This window comes from Sitophilus oryzae, unplaced genomic scaffold, assembly GCF_002938485.1.
Source record: "Sitophilus oryzae breed Bouriz unplaced genomic scaffold, Soryzae_2.0 scaffold_1145_pilon_pilon, whole genome shotgun sequence".
Classification (NCBI taxonomy): Eukaryota; Metazoa; Arthropoda; class Insecta; order Coleoptera; family Curculionidae; genus Sitophilus; species Sitophilus oryzae.
The window spans coordinates 870,717-886,549 of record NW_022145777.1 but is presented as its reverse complement, the minus strand read 5'-3'; the positions used below and the strand labels follow the sequence as shown (position 1 = coordinate 886,549).

The 15,833-nt window shown below is 31.0% G+C and overlaps 2 protein-coding genes across 11 annotated transcripts in view; one reads left to right on the top strand and one right to left on the bottom strand.

Annotated features, from left to right (window-relative positions):
- The window catches only part of LOC115886471 (putative protein kinase C delta type homolog), a 165,977-nt gene extending 165,048 nt beyond the window's left edge, over positions 1–929 (top strand). For 9 of the 10 annotated variants that reach the window (XM_030905706.1, XM_030905698.1, XM_030905688.1 and 6 more), the window contains one exon: positions 193–342. In XM_030905706.1, coding sequence (XP_030761566.1) covers positions 193–342 — 150 coding nt within the window. Of the gene's footprint in view, positions 1–192 lie in introns of all 10 variants that reach the window. The other variant, XM_030905636.1, reaches the window with a different exon arrangement.
- A 4,889-nt stretch (positions 930–5,818) lies between these two features.
- LOC115886281 (sodium channel protein Nach-like) overlaps positions 5,819–15,833 on the bottom strand; it is a 43,148-nt gene continuing 33,133 nt past the window's right edge. The window contains exons 8-11 of the mRNA XM_030905375.1: positions 7,511–7,608; positions 7,328–7,451; positions 6,466–6,616; positions 5,819–6,206 (exon numbers count right to left, since the gene is read on the bottom strand). Of these exons, the coding sequence (XP_030761235.1) occupies positions 6,114–6,206; positions 6,466–6,616; positions 7,328–7,451; positions 7,511–7,608 (466 nt within the window). The 3' untranslated portion in view covers positions 5,819–6,113. The remainder of the gene's footprint in view (positions 6,207–6,465; positions 6,617–7,327; positions 7,452–7,510; positions 7,609–15,833) is intronic.

Below are 15,833 nucleotides of genomic sequence, written 5' to 3'. Positions count from 1 at the left end.
TCTTACTCTAAAACTTCTACACCCTGTACCTCTAAAACGAAGTATTATAAGACATACATTTATACGAACTTCCTTACCATATTTTTATCTGTAGAATATGCTACCGAAGTTTCCTGAATACATTTCGGACCACCCTGTATATTTTAAATTATTTTTAATATTATACTAATATAATTTTTTACCTTTTTCCAGCAACACCCCTTAGACACACAATACTTCGACAAGACCTTCACTACAGAACGTGCAAAACTCACCCCAATAGAAACCCCAATTATGCAGTCCATGGACCAAGTTCAGTTCCAGGGCTTCAGTTATACCAATCCCAATGCCACAGACAAATGAAACACGTATACGACTTTTTTTAGAGATATTTTGTAAATATTTTGTACAAAAAAAACTTAAATTTTTGTACGAACAGGGTTGGTGTTACAAGGTAAGGTATTTATACAATTTTTGTACATACAAGGTTGGGAGTTGATGGGTTGATGACGGTAGAAATGAAGGTGATCTCAGGTAGAAAGTTTATCTATGTACATATATGTATACTGACTGATGAGGTTTAAGAAAGTATTTGATATTGGTAGGAAGAGGAAGAATTTTTTTATATGAAGAATAGGATTAAATTTGTCATGATTGTACTGTTTTATTGTAATTTTTGTAGTACTTAATCATTTAGATATGTTAATATTGTATATATTACAAGCACAAGTATAATGTCACTGAAAAATCTAAAATGATCTGTTTTGTACTAGTTGTTTGACAGTTTTTTGTCAGTGTATCTTAAAACTGTACAGGGTGTCCCACTAAGAATAGCTCTCGGCTGTATCTCGGAAAGTATTAGCAGTAGGGGCTGCGGAAAAAAAATATTTATAACTAAAGAGGCTATGAGACATTGCTGGAAATTATTTTCAAGTTTGTAGAATGACCGCTAGGGCGCGCAACTGCAAGAAAAAATAAGAAAATTGAGTTTTTACACCATTTTGCCTAGATAAGGTATACTATAAGTAATAGCTTCATAATCTTCAGTCAATTTTGACTATTTTTTGTTAGAGCCATTTTCCCCTATCTACCAAAATAAAGTGGTGGGGGAAGGTTAGATCTGTTTTTATTTAAATATTTATAACTCCGGACTGGATGATCGGAATCCAACAAGCGAGAGCTCGTTTAAAAGAGCGTTTCTTACTCTATATTGTACCATATAAATAATAATAATAATAAGCTTTTGAACGTAGATGCTAGGGGGCGTTGTCTTACAATTTAACAAACATTGCGCGCTTTTTCAAAAAAAATAAATACAAGAGTATATGTAATTTTAGTTCATAGTAAAGAGTAGTAAAAGCTTAAAAAGTCAGCAAAAACCGCATCTTGATATCTTCTTTCAAACCGAAGATATTAGCAAAATTATAATAAATACCAAAAAATAAGCCTTTAATTACCTTATTTTTACAACACGGTATCAGTAGCCCTCTTGATTATGCCCATTCCAACAAAAAAATAAGATAGAAACAGTTAGTTTATTTTAAAATCGACGAAATACCAGAATACCATAATACAATGATTCAGTGAAGTCATGGTAGGCTTTGGAAAAAAGTTACTTTTCACGTAATAGTATAAACATCAAATTGTTATTAGATCAACATTTTGATAGTTTTAGCAGCGTTTTTAATTATTTGATTGCTTTTTCAAATTGCCAACAACTTCAACTACTTCAAATAATGAAGGTATTTTGAAAAAAGCAACTAAAAGATAAAAAACGCGGCTAAGACTATCAAAATGTTGATCTAATAATAATTTGAGGTTTATACTATTACGTGAAAAGCAACTTTTTTCCAAAGCCTACCATGGCTTCACTGAATCATCGTTTTTTGTTCACTGTTATTAACATCTTAATTATTAGATATTAATACCTCAGGTATTATGGTATTCTGGTATTTCGTCGATTTTAAAATAAACTAACTGTTTCTATCTTATTTTTTTGTTGGAATGGGCATAATCAAGAGGGCTACTGATACCGTGTTGTAAAAATAAGGTAATTAAGGGCTTATTTTTTGTATTTATTATAATTTTGCTAATATCTTCGGTTTGAAAGAAGATATCAAGATGCGGTTTTTGCTGATTTTTTAAGCTTTTACTACTCTTTACTATCAACTAAAATTACATATACTTTTGTATTTAATTTTTTTGAAAAAGCGCGCAATGTTTGTTAAATTGTAAGACAATGCCCCCTAGCGTCTAAGTTCAAAAGCTTACTATTATTGTTTATATGATACAATATAGAGTAAGAAACTCTCTTTTAAACGAGCCCTCGTTTGTTGAATTCCGATCATCCAGTCCAGAGTTATAAATATTTAAATAAAAACAGATCTAACCTTTCCCCACCACTTTATTTTGGTAGATAGGGGAAAATGGCTTTAACAAAAAATATTCAAAATTTACTGAAGATTATGAAGCTATTACTTATAGTACACCTTATCTAGACAAAATTGTGTAAAAACTGCGTTTTCTTATTTTTAGTTGCAGTTGCGCCCCCTAGCGGTCGTTCTACAAACTTGAAAATAATTTCCAGCAATATCCCATATCCACTTTAGTTATAAATATTTTTTTCCGCAGCCCCTACGGCTAATACTTTCCGAGATACAGCCGAGAGCTATTTTTAGTGGGACAACCTGTACATAGCAATATAATTCTCTTGTAAAACTTTAAAAAAGATTGTAAAAATAAAAAATATATTCCCAATAAAACGAAAAAAATAAGTTACAAAATTGTCTTTCTATTGTTACTAGTCGGTTTCGGTTATTGTCACACATTACATGTTTATCAATTTTTAGGTAATTGTAACTACTGTTGCTTTAATTGAACACGGTAGAGATCAACTTTTGACATAAAACCACCTTTGCTACATAATTATGTGACGTTTAAATGACAGATGACAGTGACGTTAGAAAAACCATAAAAGCTGTTTATAAAATGGAAATAATAGTCTAAGAGCTAGAACGTTTTCGAGAAAGTATTTTAAGACGTCTGGCTCTTTGATATATCTTTTACTATGCTCTCTGGAACAGCATGCGGCCCGTCTGGCTGCCGATACCCGTTGCGTTCACTACTGCGCATCGGAAGAAGATCCTATATTTTTTATTAATTTAGTCCCTTAAATTCTAGTATTGAATATAAATCGAACATGTCTCCATAGCGCAGTGCGTAGAGTTTTCGACCACGAACCGATGATTCAGAGTTCGAATCCGCGTCAGGGCAAAGCCTTTTTATTTTATTTTTGTTTATATTCTGATAGTAAAGTATTAAATATTTGTTTTTTTTAATTACCAGAATTATTTATTACTTTACTATCAGAATATAAACAAAAATAAAATAAAAAGTCTTTGACCTGACCAGGATTCGAACTCTGAATTACCGGTTCGTGGTCGGAAACTCTACGCACTGCGCTATGGCGACATGTTCGTTTAATATTCAATACTAGAATTTAATTGAATAAATATAGGATCTTGTTTCAATGCGCAGTAGAGAACGCAACGTTTACCGGTAGCTAGACGGGCCGCATGCTGTTCTAGAGAGCATAGAAAAGATATATCAAAGAGCCAGACGTCTTAAAATACTTGTTTTTCTAATGTTGCTAGTTCTCGTACTATAACTTGCTTAAACTAGTAGTAGAAAATAGATCATTTTGTGTAAGTTTTACCTTTTTTTATAATATTCTTTTAATTGTTCCTAACTTTTAAGTGTGATATCTATGTCTTAGAATTGTTACGTAGTAATTTTTCTTGTATATATGTATACTTAACATAATGTAAGCATATGGTGCTGGTTACCATTTTTCTTATAAAGATCCTTAAGGCTTTCGAAGCATAAAAAAAATATTATATTTGTAGTTAAATATATAGAATTAATAATTTTGAATATAAAATTATGAGGCATTGTTACAAACTGAAAAGAAAAAAAACTTTATATAAGTGTTGACTCGAATCTGGAAATATTTTATGAAAATATTGTAGTAAAATGATGTAGTAAAATGAAAAATAAAATGTAATATATGGACATACCTATTTAATAGTACAAACATTTAGAGTGATAAATAATTAACAATATTTATTATACGAATTTGAAAGATACATTTTAATAAATAAATATGAATCAAATTGTTGGTTTTATTTTACTTTAAGACAAAATTTACGTTTTATAATAATTATAAAACGTAAATTTTGTAAACACCCTGTATAATTATTATATAGGGGGTCCCAGAAATAAGTGCAAGTATTTTAACTGGTAGTATATTTCGGCCTCAGAAATACGCCTATGAGGTAATTTTTGCGAAAAAAAAAATTGAAAATTTGGAATTTTTTGAAAAAAAAAATTGGATTTTTTTTAGTTTTAAGTTAAGAAACATAATTTCTTGATAACATGTAAATTTACATGAAATAAAATCCAGAAAAGATCCAGTGGTTCTCAAAATTTTAGCAAAAAATCATTTTTTTTCGGAAATTTTCAAACATCTACCACCCTTTAAAATACTTGCACTGATTTCTGGGACACCCTGTAAATTTGCTAGGATTTGCTCCTACCGGTGTACTTAAGGTACTTCCTTACTGTATGTGTACTTACTACATAAAGTACTTACATACTCTAATTACTACATACGCTCCAAGGACTGTATATATTCTAAAGGACTGTTCGATCGCGTCAAATCGCCGGTGTCGTAATCGCCGTGGAATGCTACGTCACGCGCTGACCAGCGCTCCACAGTGTGGCGGATGGTTATTCTAGCGGGACAAAATCTCAAGAGCAATGTTTGGGACTTGAAATCTAAGAACGTAGCAAATGGTCTAATATATAGCAACTATATGGTTAAATTTATTTATTTATTAACAACTTAATTTATTAATAAATAAATAGAAGATAATAAAACTATGATATTATTCGTACATGACACACAAAAACCGTATTGTAAACTACTACCAAATACATAAAATTATGATATCAGGTGAAATACTTACAAAAACTTCTTTAGCAGTTATTTTTTAATTACTTTGTAATCTTGTGACACCCTCTATATTTTATTTTAAAAAATTATATTTTCCTTTAAAAATATTAATTAAGATAGATATTTTAATTTTAATTTTAACACTCGGTAATTGTAAATTCATATATAGTAAGCATCTAAGACAATTTTTTAAACTCAGTGCCTTTTGATGGAGTTGTTTTGTTTTTATACTATCCGATTGAAATGAAACTTTTTGGGCATTCACCTGTTAAGCTTGAACTCCCTGTGACTGTGACTACCTGTGTTGGTAACTATTGGTAACTCAAAAGATCTACATCATTCAATATATCGATATTTGAAAAAAGTGAAAGTTTGATATCTGCAGAACAAAGGCATGAAGGATTTTAACAAATAATACACGTACAGTAGAAAAGTACATACCTTTGGCAATCTTCAACATAATTTGGCTTTGGAATAAAATGTATAAGCACTTGTAAATATTTTGTTTTCGTATGATCTCTGCCTTGCTGAGCAAAAAATGTATGGAAATACACAGAATATTTATGCATTTTTGTATCAATTGGAATGTCTACTATTTATTCTTACAGTACACATTTTTTGGCTTATTTCTAACCAAACGCTTTTGTCCCGCTAAATTTATCTTCCAACGCACTGTGCGCTCGTCCGTCAAATACAAAAATAACTGTCACTGTCTAAAATCTTTAGCGCCAACTTCAACTCGGTCCCCAGATGACGTAAAAAAACTGACAGTGCAGGAAGATAGGAATCGAACTATCCTTATCTCTATAGTATCCTTGCATACGCTCTACTTTTCCGAAATATTCAATAATAATATTTGTTTATTTAAAACTGATACTCTTGTTTAATACGCTTAGAGTAATTTAATTTTGGAGAAAATACTATTACAAAAAATACCAAAACAAATTATTTCAAATTTTCATATTTATATAGAATGTAAATGTTTATTAAATTTTTACAATTTAATAGAAAATTTTGGTAAAAATAAAACTGTTATTACGAAGAACAAAACTGTAAATGTATTTGCAATTTGTTTTAAATAAAAATATATCGTGCGGAGAGATTGTGTTTGTTTATAAAATTAATTAACAAATTCTATTCCGAATGGGGAAACGATATTTTTTCTTGTTGCCCATTTTTCCGGCGGTTTTCCGTTCAGAGAAAATCCAATTTTCTGAAAAACAGGGGAAAATAATGAAATTTAACATTTTACAAATTTTTACAAATAAATAAAAGGTAATTTTAAATTTGTATTTCTAGAAATTATTTTGGGTTTTCGGTGATTTCTTTAAGTTTTAATTTTAAATTTGTTTTAAATATTGTTTATTTTAATATTTTTTAAAACTCTCTTATAAACATGTTTGATGTGTATGTGTTTTAAGTAAAAAATGGGGTTTCGTGTAAATACCTACTAATAATAAAAACAAACTTACATTTTTATTGAACATTTTTCTAAATGTACTTTTTTCGTATATTTTTAATATAACGTCAATGCCACCACCTGGCAAAGGATCTGAAAAGAAATATGGAACAAGGCTTAAGTCATAAGGAGGTATTGGTCTGGACTCTTGTTCCTTTTTTATCCTATAAAATAAAAAGAAAAAAAAATAGAATATTGTTTTATTAAGAGTAAAAATGGCACCTTCTGTGGCGATATCCACATACAGTCCGACATACAGCCGAGGCACAAAAAGGCATTTTTACTCCGAATAGAACATGATCTCTCATTTTTTTTAAACGCCACAAATAATTTTTTAAACAATTTCAAACGTTCCAAATAATATAAAAAGGTTTACAAGTAATAACTTGTATTTAATTATATATCGAGAAACTATGGCTCGTTGAATTTGACAGTTTCTGTCAGTTTAATAACATATTTTCGTACTTTTATGCCTAGGCGTTAAAATGTCTTTCAGTATTGTCAATCACGCCGTAAAAATTAATACCTTTGTGACGTTTGAAAAAAAAATTAATTATACTACGGTTAAAATGGATACTTGGCTAGTTTTCAAATTAGCCAGCTATTTTGCAAAAGGCGCTGTTATTTTGTTGGTAAGGTGTTAGTTTGTGGTGTTAGTTGTGCTGTATGTTTGCAAAATAGCTGGCTAGTTTTCAAACTAGCCAAGTATCCATTTTAGCCGTAACATATACATTTATATCCGTTGTACCATTTTAGTTTGCCTCAGTTAAAGAAAAAATCTTATCAAAATGAATAGTTTCTCTCTCCATATGGCACTGTTCAAAGAATAAACTATTCTACTCCCCCTTTTGTCTTTTTTTAATGTTTAATGATACCTGTCTAGCTGAGGTCTCTCTTTGAAAGCAGCTATACAAGCCCTAATGATAAAGTAGTAAAATATTTCCACAACTGATAATAGACTGAAACCAAGGAATAATCCAGCAATGCCTCCAAAAGACACTGTAAAAATGAAATTATATTAAATTTTATTCATAATATAATATATTATTCTTTTTTACCAAGTAAATCGACCCATCCAAATAGAACTTCTCTCTTGTATCTGACCATTGGCCATGAAACAAAACCAATGTCCATTTCATTAACAGTCACATCCATCCTAAAAAATTAAGTTTCAAAAATTATTACTAAGTTATTGAAAATATTTGTTTTTTGGATTATATAAATTCTCGCGAACCAACCATAAAATTTACTTTAGAAGTAGAAAGATATAATCGTTTGCCATTTCTCGATGTTTTAATATCAAAGTTTCAAAATAAACTAATTTTAGATGTTTACAGAAAACCCACAAATACAGAGAGATACTTAAATTTCAGATCTAATTACAGCATAAGTGTAAAAAAAGGTGTTGCAGTTTTGTATAAAAAGTTTATGATAGGGCAAAATTAATATGTTCAGACGAGAATTCACTAAACAGAGATATAAACCACAAAAAAAAATACATTAATAAAAAACGACTAACCACCATCTTTTATTGAAAAAACATTAAAAGAAATAAAAACCCCAAATCATAGACAGAATACACGCAATGATAACAATTCACAATAGGGTGTTGCATCGTCGGACGGGACATAGGAAATCCCATGTAAATTTTAATGGGGTCAATTATTGACTTCCCTAATTATTTTAGAGAATAATTCTATTTAAGTTTATTGAAGAGCACTAAAACCCACATTCAAAAGAATAACTTTAGATATTTTTGATTAGCTCGTTTACGAGTCATCGCCGATTTCTTTTTAAATATTTCTCCTTTCTTATGGCCCTGCATTTACTTATGAGCACCAGTCAAGGTAAAAGATAACTGTCAAATGAAGTTGTCATTTCATAAATTTACCTATTTAGTGCTTTATTATTATTGAAAACTCATTCCTACCTCGGAAATCTTAAAGATGTATTTATAAATATAAATTAATATGAATTAAAGTAAAATAAAGTAATCAATTACAAGGTTAATTATAGTATTATTACAATATTCAATAACTTATTAATTTAGGTACTATTAAATTGCTAGAACTTTAGGATTTAAGAAGATGTTCAAATATTCCTCCATCGACTGCTAGACAATAACCCAGGCGATCATAAAATTCTGTTCTTACATTCGCTAGTTGGTAAACTGAAATTCTATTGCATTCGGCAGAAATAGCATTTTTTAACTCGTCTAGATTTGCGTATTTTTTTAAATTCTCTTCTTACATTCGCTAGTTGGTAAACTGAAATTCTATTGCATTCGACAGAAATAGCATTTTTTAACTCGTCTAGATTTGGGTATTTTTTATCCTTGTATATCCTGTTTTTTTAAATGGTCCCAGAGAAAGAAATCATTTGGCGAAATATCAGGAGACCTTGCTGGCCAATTTCCTGTATGATTTAGGCCAATAACGTTTCCGTTAAAACTATTGTCTAAATATTCCCGAACAGCCAGGGTACTATGTGCCGGGCAGCCATCCATTTGGTACCAAACTCCCTGATTTTCCCTAGCGGCATCATGTAAAGCAGGCAAAATATGATTTTCGAGTAGTTCCAAATAATATTCTGCATTTAAATTTCGCGTAAGAAATAATGGCCCGATAATATTGTGTGCGAATATCAGTGCCAAAACATTTACTTTCTGTGGATATTGCGTCCTTGTTTCGACAAACCTGTGTTGGTTTTCTTTGTTCCAATATCGATAATTTTGAACACTGGGTTCATTATTTAAGGTAAACGTGCATTCGTCAGTGAAAAATATGTTTTTTAAAAATTCCCTATCCGTGTTTGCTCTTTCCATCATATCAAAACAAAACGCCTGTCGCCGTATTTCGTCCCCATCTCGTACCTCTTGGTGCTTTTCATATTTGAAGGAATAGTATTTATGTCGTTTCAAAATTCGAAACGCTGTAGTGTGATCTATTCCTATTTCATCCTCAAGTTTCCTTGTGCTAATCTTTCCATCGTTCTCTTCCACGCACAATAAAACTTCCAAGTCGGTATCATTTCTTGCATCTTCTCTTTGTTCCTGCCTTGCTTCACATCTGCAGTTATTTATTAGGGTACCTTTGGTCTCAAATCTCTGGATATTCCTTGCGATTGTAGATTTTCCAGGTATCGGTCTATTCGGATACAGAGCAGCAAACATGTCCGACACCTTTTGATAACTATTTCCTTGATAATACCACTTAATCATGAATACTTTTTCTTCGGTAATGTAATTCATGGCTAATATTTTCGATGTAGGTATGAGTTTTTAATAATAATAATAAAACACTAAATAGATAAATTTCTGAAATGACAACTTCATTTGACAATTATCTTTTACCTTGACTGGTGCTCATAAGTAAATACAGGGCCCTAAGAAAGGAGAAATATTTGAAAAGAAATCGGCAATAACTCGTAAACGGGCTAATCAAAAATATCTAAAGTTATTCTTTTGAATGTGGGTTTTAGTGCTCTTCAATAAACCTAAATAGAATTATTCTCTAAAATAATTAGGGAAGCCAATAATAATTATTGGCTTCTCAGTTACTGACCCCATTAAAATTTACATGGGATTTCCTATGTCCCGCTCGACTATGCAACACTCGGTGTACAACTTACAATTCCATACATACGAGGCATTTCGGAAAAAATAAGAAGGTTAGGAAAACAAAACGACGGAAAGAGATATATTTTCCGAAACGTTAAGCATTTTTTGTGCATTAGGCAAATTTGTTTATTAGTAAGCCACTGCTGACAATTAACAATTTGCCACTGCTGACAGGATTTACAAAAAATAACTAATTTATTTTGTAGGTTTTCTTACAGTGATGAAATACCCATAGTACTTTTTTGGAGAAATTATTATTATGATTACACTATTTTACCGTCAATATATCGTGGATTTTCCTGAATTTTTCATACATTTTCCGATAATCTACTTACAAATATATCGAATTGAATTTTGGCTCGGCAAATAAAAGGTCCAATTTACATTTGGCATTAACTGTTTAAATTTTCGCGTAACAATGGCGGTACTACGACGGAGAGATAGAGAGCAAAACCGCACAAATAATAGATAATTGCCGACTAGATGTACAATTGAAATTTAATATTCCTCCGCGTTCATAACAAACGAAAAATAAAATGCTCGCAACGTTCGAATAATCCTCAGAGTAACGAAAAATATAACTTCGTTTTGAATGCAGTCTTATGATCCTTATCGCAGAGTCTACAAAAATACTTCCTTGATGCAGGTTGGGCTTGTAGGTAGCACTAGACAGTCATATGTCCTGCCAGGAAACCTTGATTATCTATCTACATTCGCCGGCACGAAAAACGAACACCTTATAATTTTTATGTATTTTAAAGTTTAATATATTTTGTTCTAGTGGGACGATTTTGATGATTTTTTAAGCAACTTGTAGCTAAATTATTTGACTTTTTAGTATCCCTTTCTAAATTAAAAATGAAAGTTTTCATCTGTCAATTATAAGAGGCGAAACAAAATGTTGTGGTTTTGGTGAAAGTTTGAAACACCCTGTGGAATATCTCTCCAAAAAAATCCTTTATGGGTATTTCGCCACTGCCTGCAAGAAAATCTACTCTGGTTTAATCTACTTTTAGTCTGCAAGAAAATCTACTTATCTTACTTTATTTATAAAATAGTTATTTTTTGTAAACACTTCTGGCGTTAAACCTAAACGGACACTGCTTGTCAGAAGTTATGTTTACAGTTATACAAATTTGCCTAACAATGAAAAAAATGCTTAACGTTTCGGAAAGTTTATCTTTCCGTCGTCGGGGGCCAAAAAAATACAAACAATAAAGAAAAAACTAATTTAAAATATTTAAATTCAATTATTCGAAATCAAATACCTCCAACAAAAATAAAGCTATTGGGATGAATAAAAAACAAACTATGAAGAAAAGACCTAGATGACAAAATTATTTTTAAATTCCTTGCTTTGTTAATGTACTCCACATGGTGTTTCAAAGTGTCACCCAATATATCAACATTTTGTTTTCCCTCGTATAATTGACAGATGACAACTTTCATTTTTAATTTGGAAAGAGATACTAAAAAGCCAAATAACTTAACTACAAATTGCTTAAAAAATCATCAAAATCGGTTCGCTAGAACACAATATACAATACTTTAAAATACCTGAACATAAATACGTTTTCGTGCCGCTGAGTGTAATAAAAACGATTTGGCAACTCAGTGACTCTTCACGATGTCTCTAAAAATATACCCCAAATTATTGAGACCAAATTTGGTATAGTTACTCTTTACTCAACATAGACGCTCATTTTGATGAAGTCCCATACAAAATATAGTTTTTTAATATTATCTGAAAAATTAAGAAAATCTTCTTTTGGTCCCCATGTAAAAAGGGAGATGATATTGAAATTTCAAATATATATGTTACGGTTAAAGTCCGATATCGGGGTAATGTCGACATTAGCAGGTTAATGTTTGGGTTTGGTTATGTTTTTGGTTGTTTTATTATGTGTTATTCTCGAGATTAACCGACTATGTCAACATTAATCGGACCTTAACCATAACATATACATGGTCATTGGTAGGTATGCCAATGCGGCAATGATTATAATGGTCATTGACTGAAACAATACTGGAATAATTGTTTGCTCAGGAGCTTCTATTAAATCTACGCTATCAAAAGATGCATACAGCTTATCTCAGATAGGAACTATGGGAAATAAGAAATAGCTATCTTATCCGATAGGAAAACAGCCTTAAGAGGGATCAACTCGGTAACCATCAATTTGAAGTTGATCAAAGAATGCCTAGAGAAGCTGAACAAATTAGGAAAAGAAAAAAAGACCTCCTACTGTGGGTGCCAGCCCATCAAGGAATAGAAGGTAATGAAAAAGCAAATGATCTAGCTAGAAAGGGAGCGAATACTACACTAACTGGACCAGAACCGTTCTGTTTCCCAAGTGGAAACAAACTTAAAGCGGAACTCAAGAACCTGGAAGACTCCATCCGTAACCTGAATTGAAAATCGTCCAATAATGGTTTCCCAAGTAGCAAAAAGAAATTCTAAAAGGATTGAATTATTTTATAACAGTCGAATAACATTGTCTTAAGGACTGCTTGATTTTATTAAGCGTTTGGTTTCGACCATTCTGTTTTTTAATTAAAGTTGTCATATTAAACTATTTTCTAGTGGTTCTTACAACGTATCCTATAACGCATTAAACGATATTTTCTTTTAGTATGATATAACACTTAATAAGACAATGCTATATGATAACAAACATATTATTTTATTAGGCTCTTACACCCACCATGTGAGAGTTCTATAATATTCATATAACTAGTAGTCACAAGATCATACAATAGTTACTTAAACTTGTCTTATTAAAGTTGTATTACGTTGTATGATAGAATGTTTTATTACGTTAAACTACGGTGCTGTATACAACACCAGTTATATAGCCTTATATGATAAAATTGTGATTAACAAAATAAATTCGCTGTAATATCTGCATTATAAAACTGGTAATGTATAATATAACCTCATTTTAAATTAAATGGTATACCTAGTTATTTATTTTCTTATTGTTGCTCTTGCAAAAGTAATATCTACGTACGAGTATAATCAATCACAGCTATTATGAATTCTGGACAAAGTTGGAAAAAAGTTAACAAACGCAGTGGTAGTTATAAAGGGCATATCAGGAAAAACTCCTCGAAATTACGGTAAATAATCCCGAGAATTCCCAGGGTTCCCAAAAGCCAAAATCTCTCGGGTTGTCTGGTTTCTTCAAAGCATTGTTGCCACGTTGATGTAAAAGTTTTACTGTAGTAATGTTTGTATTGTTTTATTGTTGTTTTTCCAAGCCTTTAGGTTGCCGCTCACTTGTCGGGTACGCATGAAATGCATTGCGTGCATGAATCCATGAAAATCTGATCATGTTTGTTAGTTTAAATACTAATCAAATGAGATTTGGCAACATCTATTTGTCACAAATCTCAATATGTCCAAAATAGTTCTATAGTGCCTGGAAATTCTGCGTAATGATAGATATTTATCCTATACCGTTTTATTTTACAACAAAGACTTATTTAAGGGATTCATTTATAATAAAATGGTTGCATTATAATTCGCCATGTTTAAGGCAGAATTTTTGTATGGCCTATGGCCGCTATTATATGAGCAAAATTAAAAACATCAGAATAAATTGTAAAATGTTATTTTTGAGAACTATTTTGTGGTAAGATTCCCACATACAGTAATATTGTGTTTAATTAAATTAAAAACAAAAATTTTTGAAAATTTTATTTTATTTTATTGTTTAAATTTATACGTAAACCTTAATCGAAATTAAAGCGCTTTAATTTTTTGCCAAATACATACATATAATCTACCAGTAAAATTTTCGGCGCAACAAAAATTGTCCCTACTTTTCAAACCCTATTAATGATTTTTTATATTACATATTTGTTGTACCATCTGGCTCTACCCGCCATTTTCATTGTCGAGTAAAGTCTCCTTTTTAACAATCCACAACCTCTAGATTCATTTTACGACAGGCTTAAAATATAATTTGCTCCTAATATTCTTCGGTAAAAAATAAAATACTCTTTTACTTCGCTAAATGATCAAATGTTTTTATTGTTCTGTTTCTTAGATGTGACCACGTAATACACAATAAAACAAGTTTTATAATAGTTATATAACGCTGTGTAAAATAGTTGCATAAGAGTGGTATACCCTTTTTATAGAACTTCTATACTACTAAACGGTTGTATAAAAATGGACCTTTTTTGGTTGTAAAGCTATCATATTACGGTCTTATAGCACGTTATATGAATTGAAGTATCCTATAAAAATTATCACATAGCTGTTTATACAGCCTTTATAAAATAAAATTTGCTACTTGGGTTAAGACACTCGAAGAAACTTCTCAGTACTTATGACCGAGAAAAATCAAAAATTTTCCTCGATTTAAGTAAGAGCATCTACGGAATGTCACGGGTTTTTAACAAGACACTGTCTCTTCAATGAACACCACAGTAGAATGAAGCTAAGAATCAACGGCGAATGCAGATTCTGTGAGAAAATGAAGAAACACTAGAACATCTCATCACTGATATCGGAGATGGAGAGCTAACCTCGGTAAGACTGTCTCAAACTCGTTCTTGTCAAAGCCCTGAGACTATAATGAGTTATAACTCAGGAAATGGAGACATAATAGATATATAAGGTCGCGGTGATTATCTTCCTCCTCCCATACGATCTGCAATCTACTATACTAGATTATTTGTTAGTCTGCATAGAGCCTTTGGCAATAAAAGCCACCCGAGATCGATTTTCATCGCTCTTCGCATCGAGGAATATCGAACGAATAAAACACACTTTTCGTCTGTTTACAGAAGAAACTTCCACGTTTTCCATTAGGACCAAACGGTTGAAATGTGTATACCTACGATATCTGTTCTATCTCCACTACTGAAATTATTTCCTGCATAATTGATTATATACCTTCCTTTTTATTTTTGATTTAGAAGCAATAGGGAAACAGGGGGGTTCTTTTTTGCAACATAAAGTCTGTATCTTTGTGGCGGTATCTTTATTTCAGGAAAAAAATCTTAACTGATAAAGCCTCTAAACAAAAAATAGTTCAATTGTCCGTCAACTAATTGTTTCAACAACCGTCAAATAATTGTTTTAATTTTACGGTTTTTAGTAGTTTTTACAACAAATGTGAAATACCTAGATAGATTGTTTCCATGAAATTACGTTTATATTAATTTATCATAACTCTCTTGTACATGATGACCACTTTCTTATCTTCTATACAGGGTAATCCGAAATGTATTCTGGAAACTTTGGCAGCATATTCTGCAGATAAAAATAGGTAAAAGTTCGTATAAATGTATGTCCTAAATTGCTTAGTTTCGGAGATACAGGGTGTAGAAATTTTATTTTTATTCCGATTTTTTCTATTAATGATTTCAGAAGTAACGTCAATATTTGGTTGAAAAGTGGTAGCTGGGAGTTTTTTGACATTGGAAATTTGATTTTGATGTCAAAACGACTCCTAGTTGTAGAGGTCGCCACCTATATATTTTTTAACCGGTTTGAAGACTAATAACTTTTTGTCCGTACCTGTATAAAACTACTGAGTAATAAAATATACATTTACGATATTTTTTAAGTAAATAAGGTCTCTTGGTAAAAATCGCTAGGAGTAATGATTTTGAATCTAAATGATCAATACCTGCCATCATTGTCAAAAATTAAACATGTTCACTAAATAGTTATTAGACTGAAATCATAAATTTGAAATGTTTTTGTGCCAAAAGTTCAACAGAAACTGTTTTATCATATTTTTATG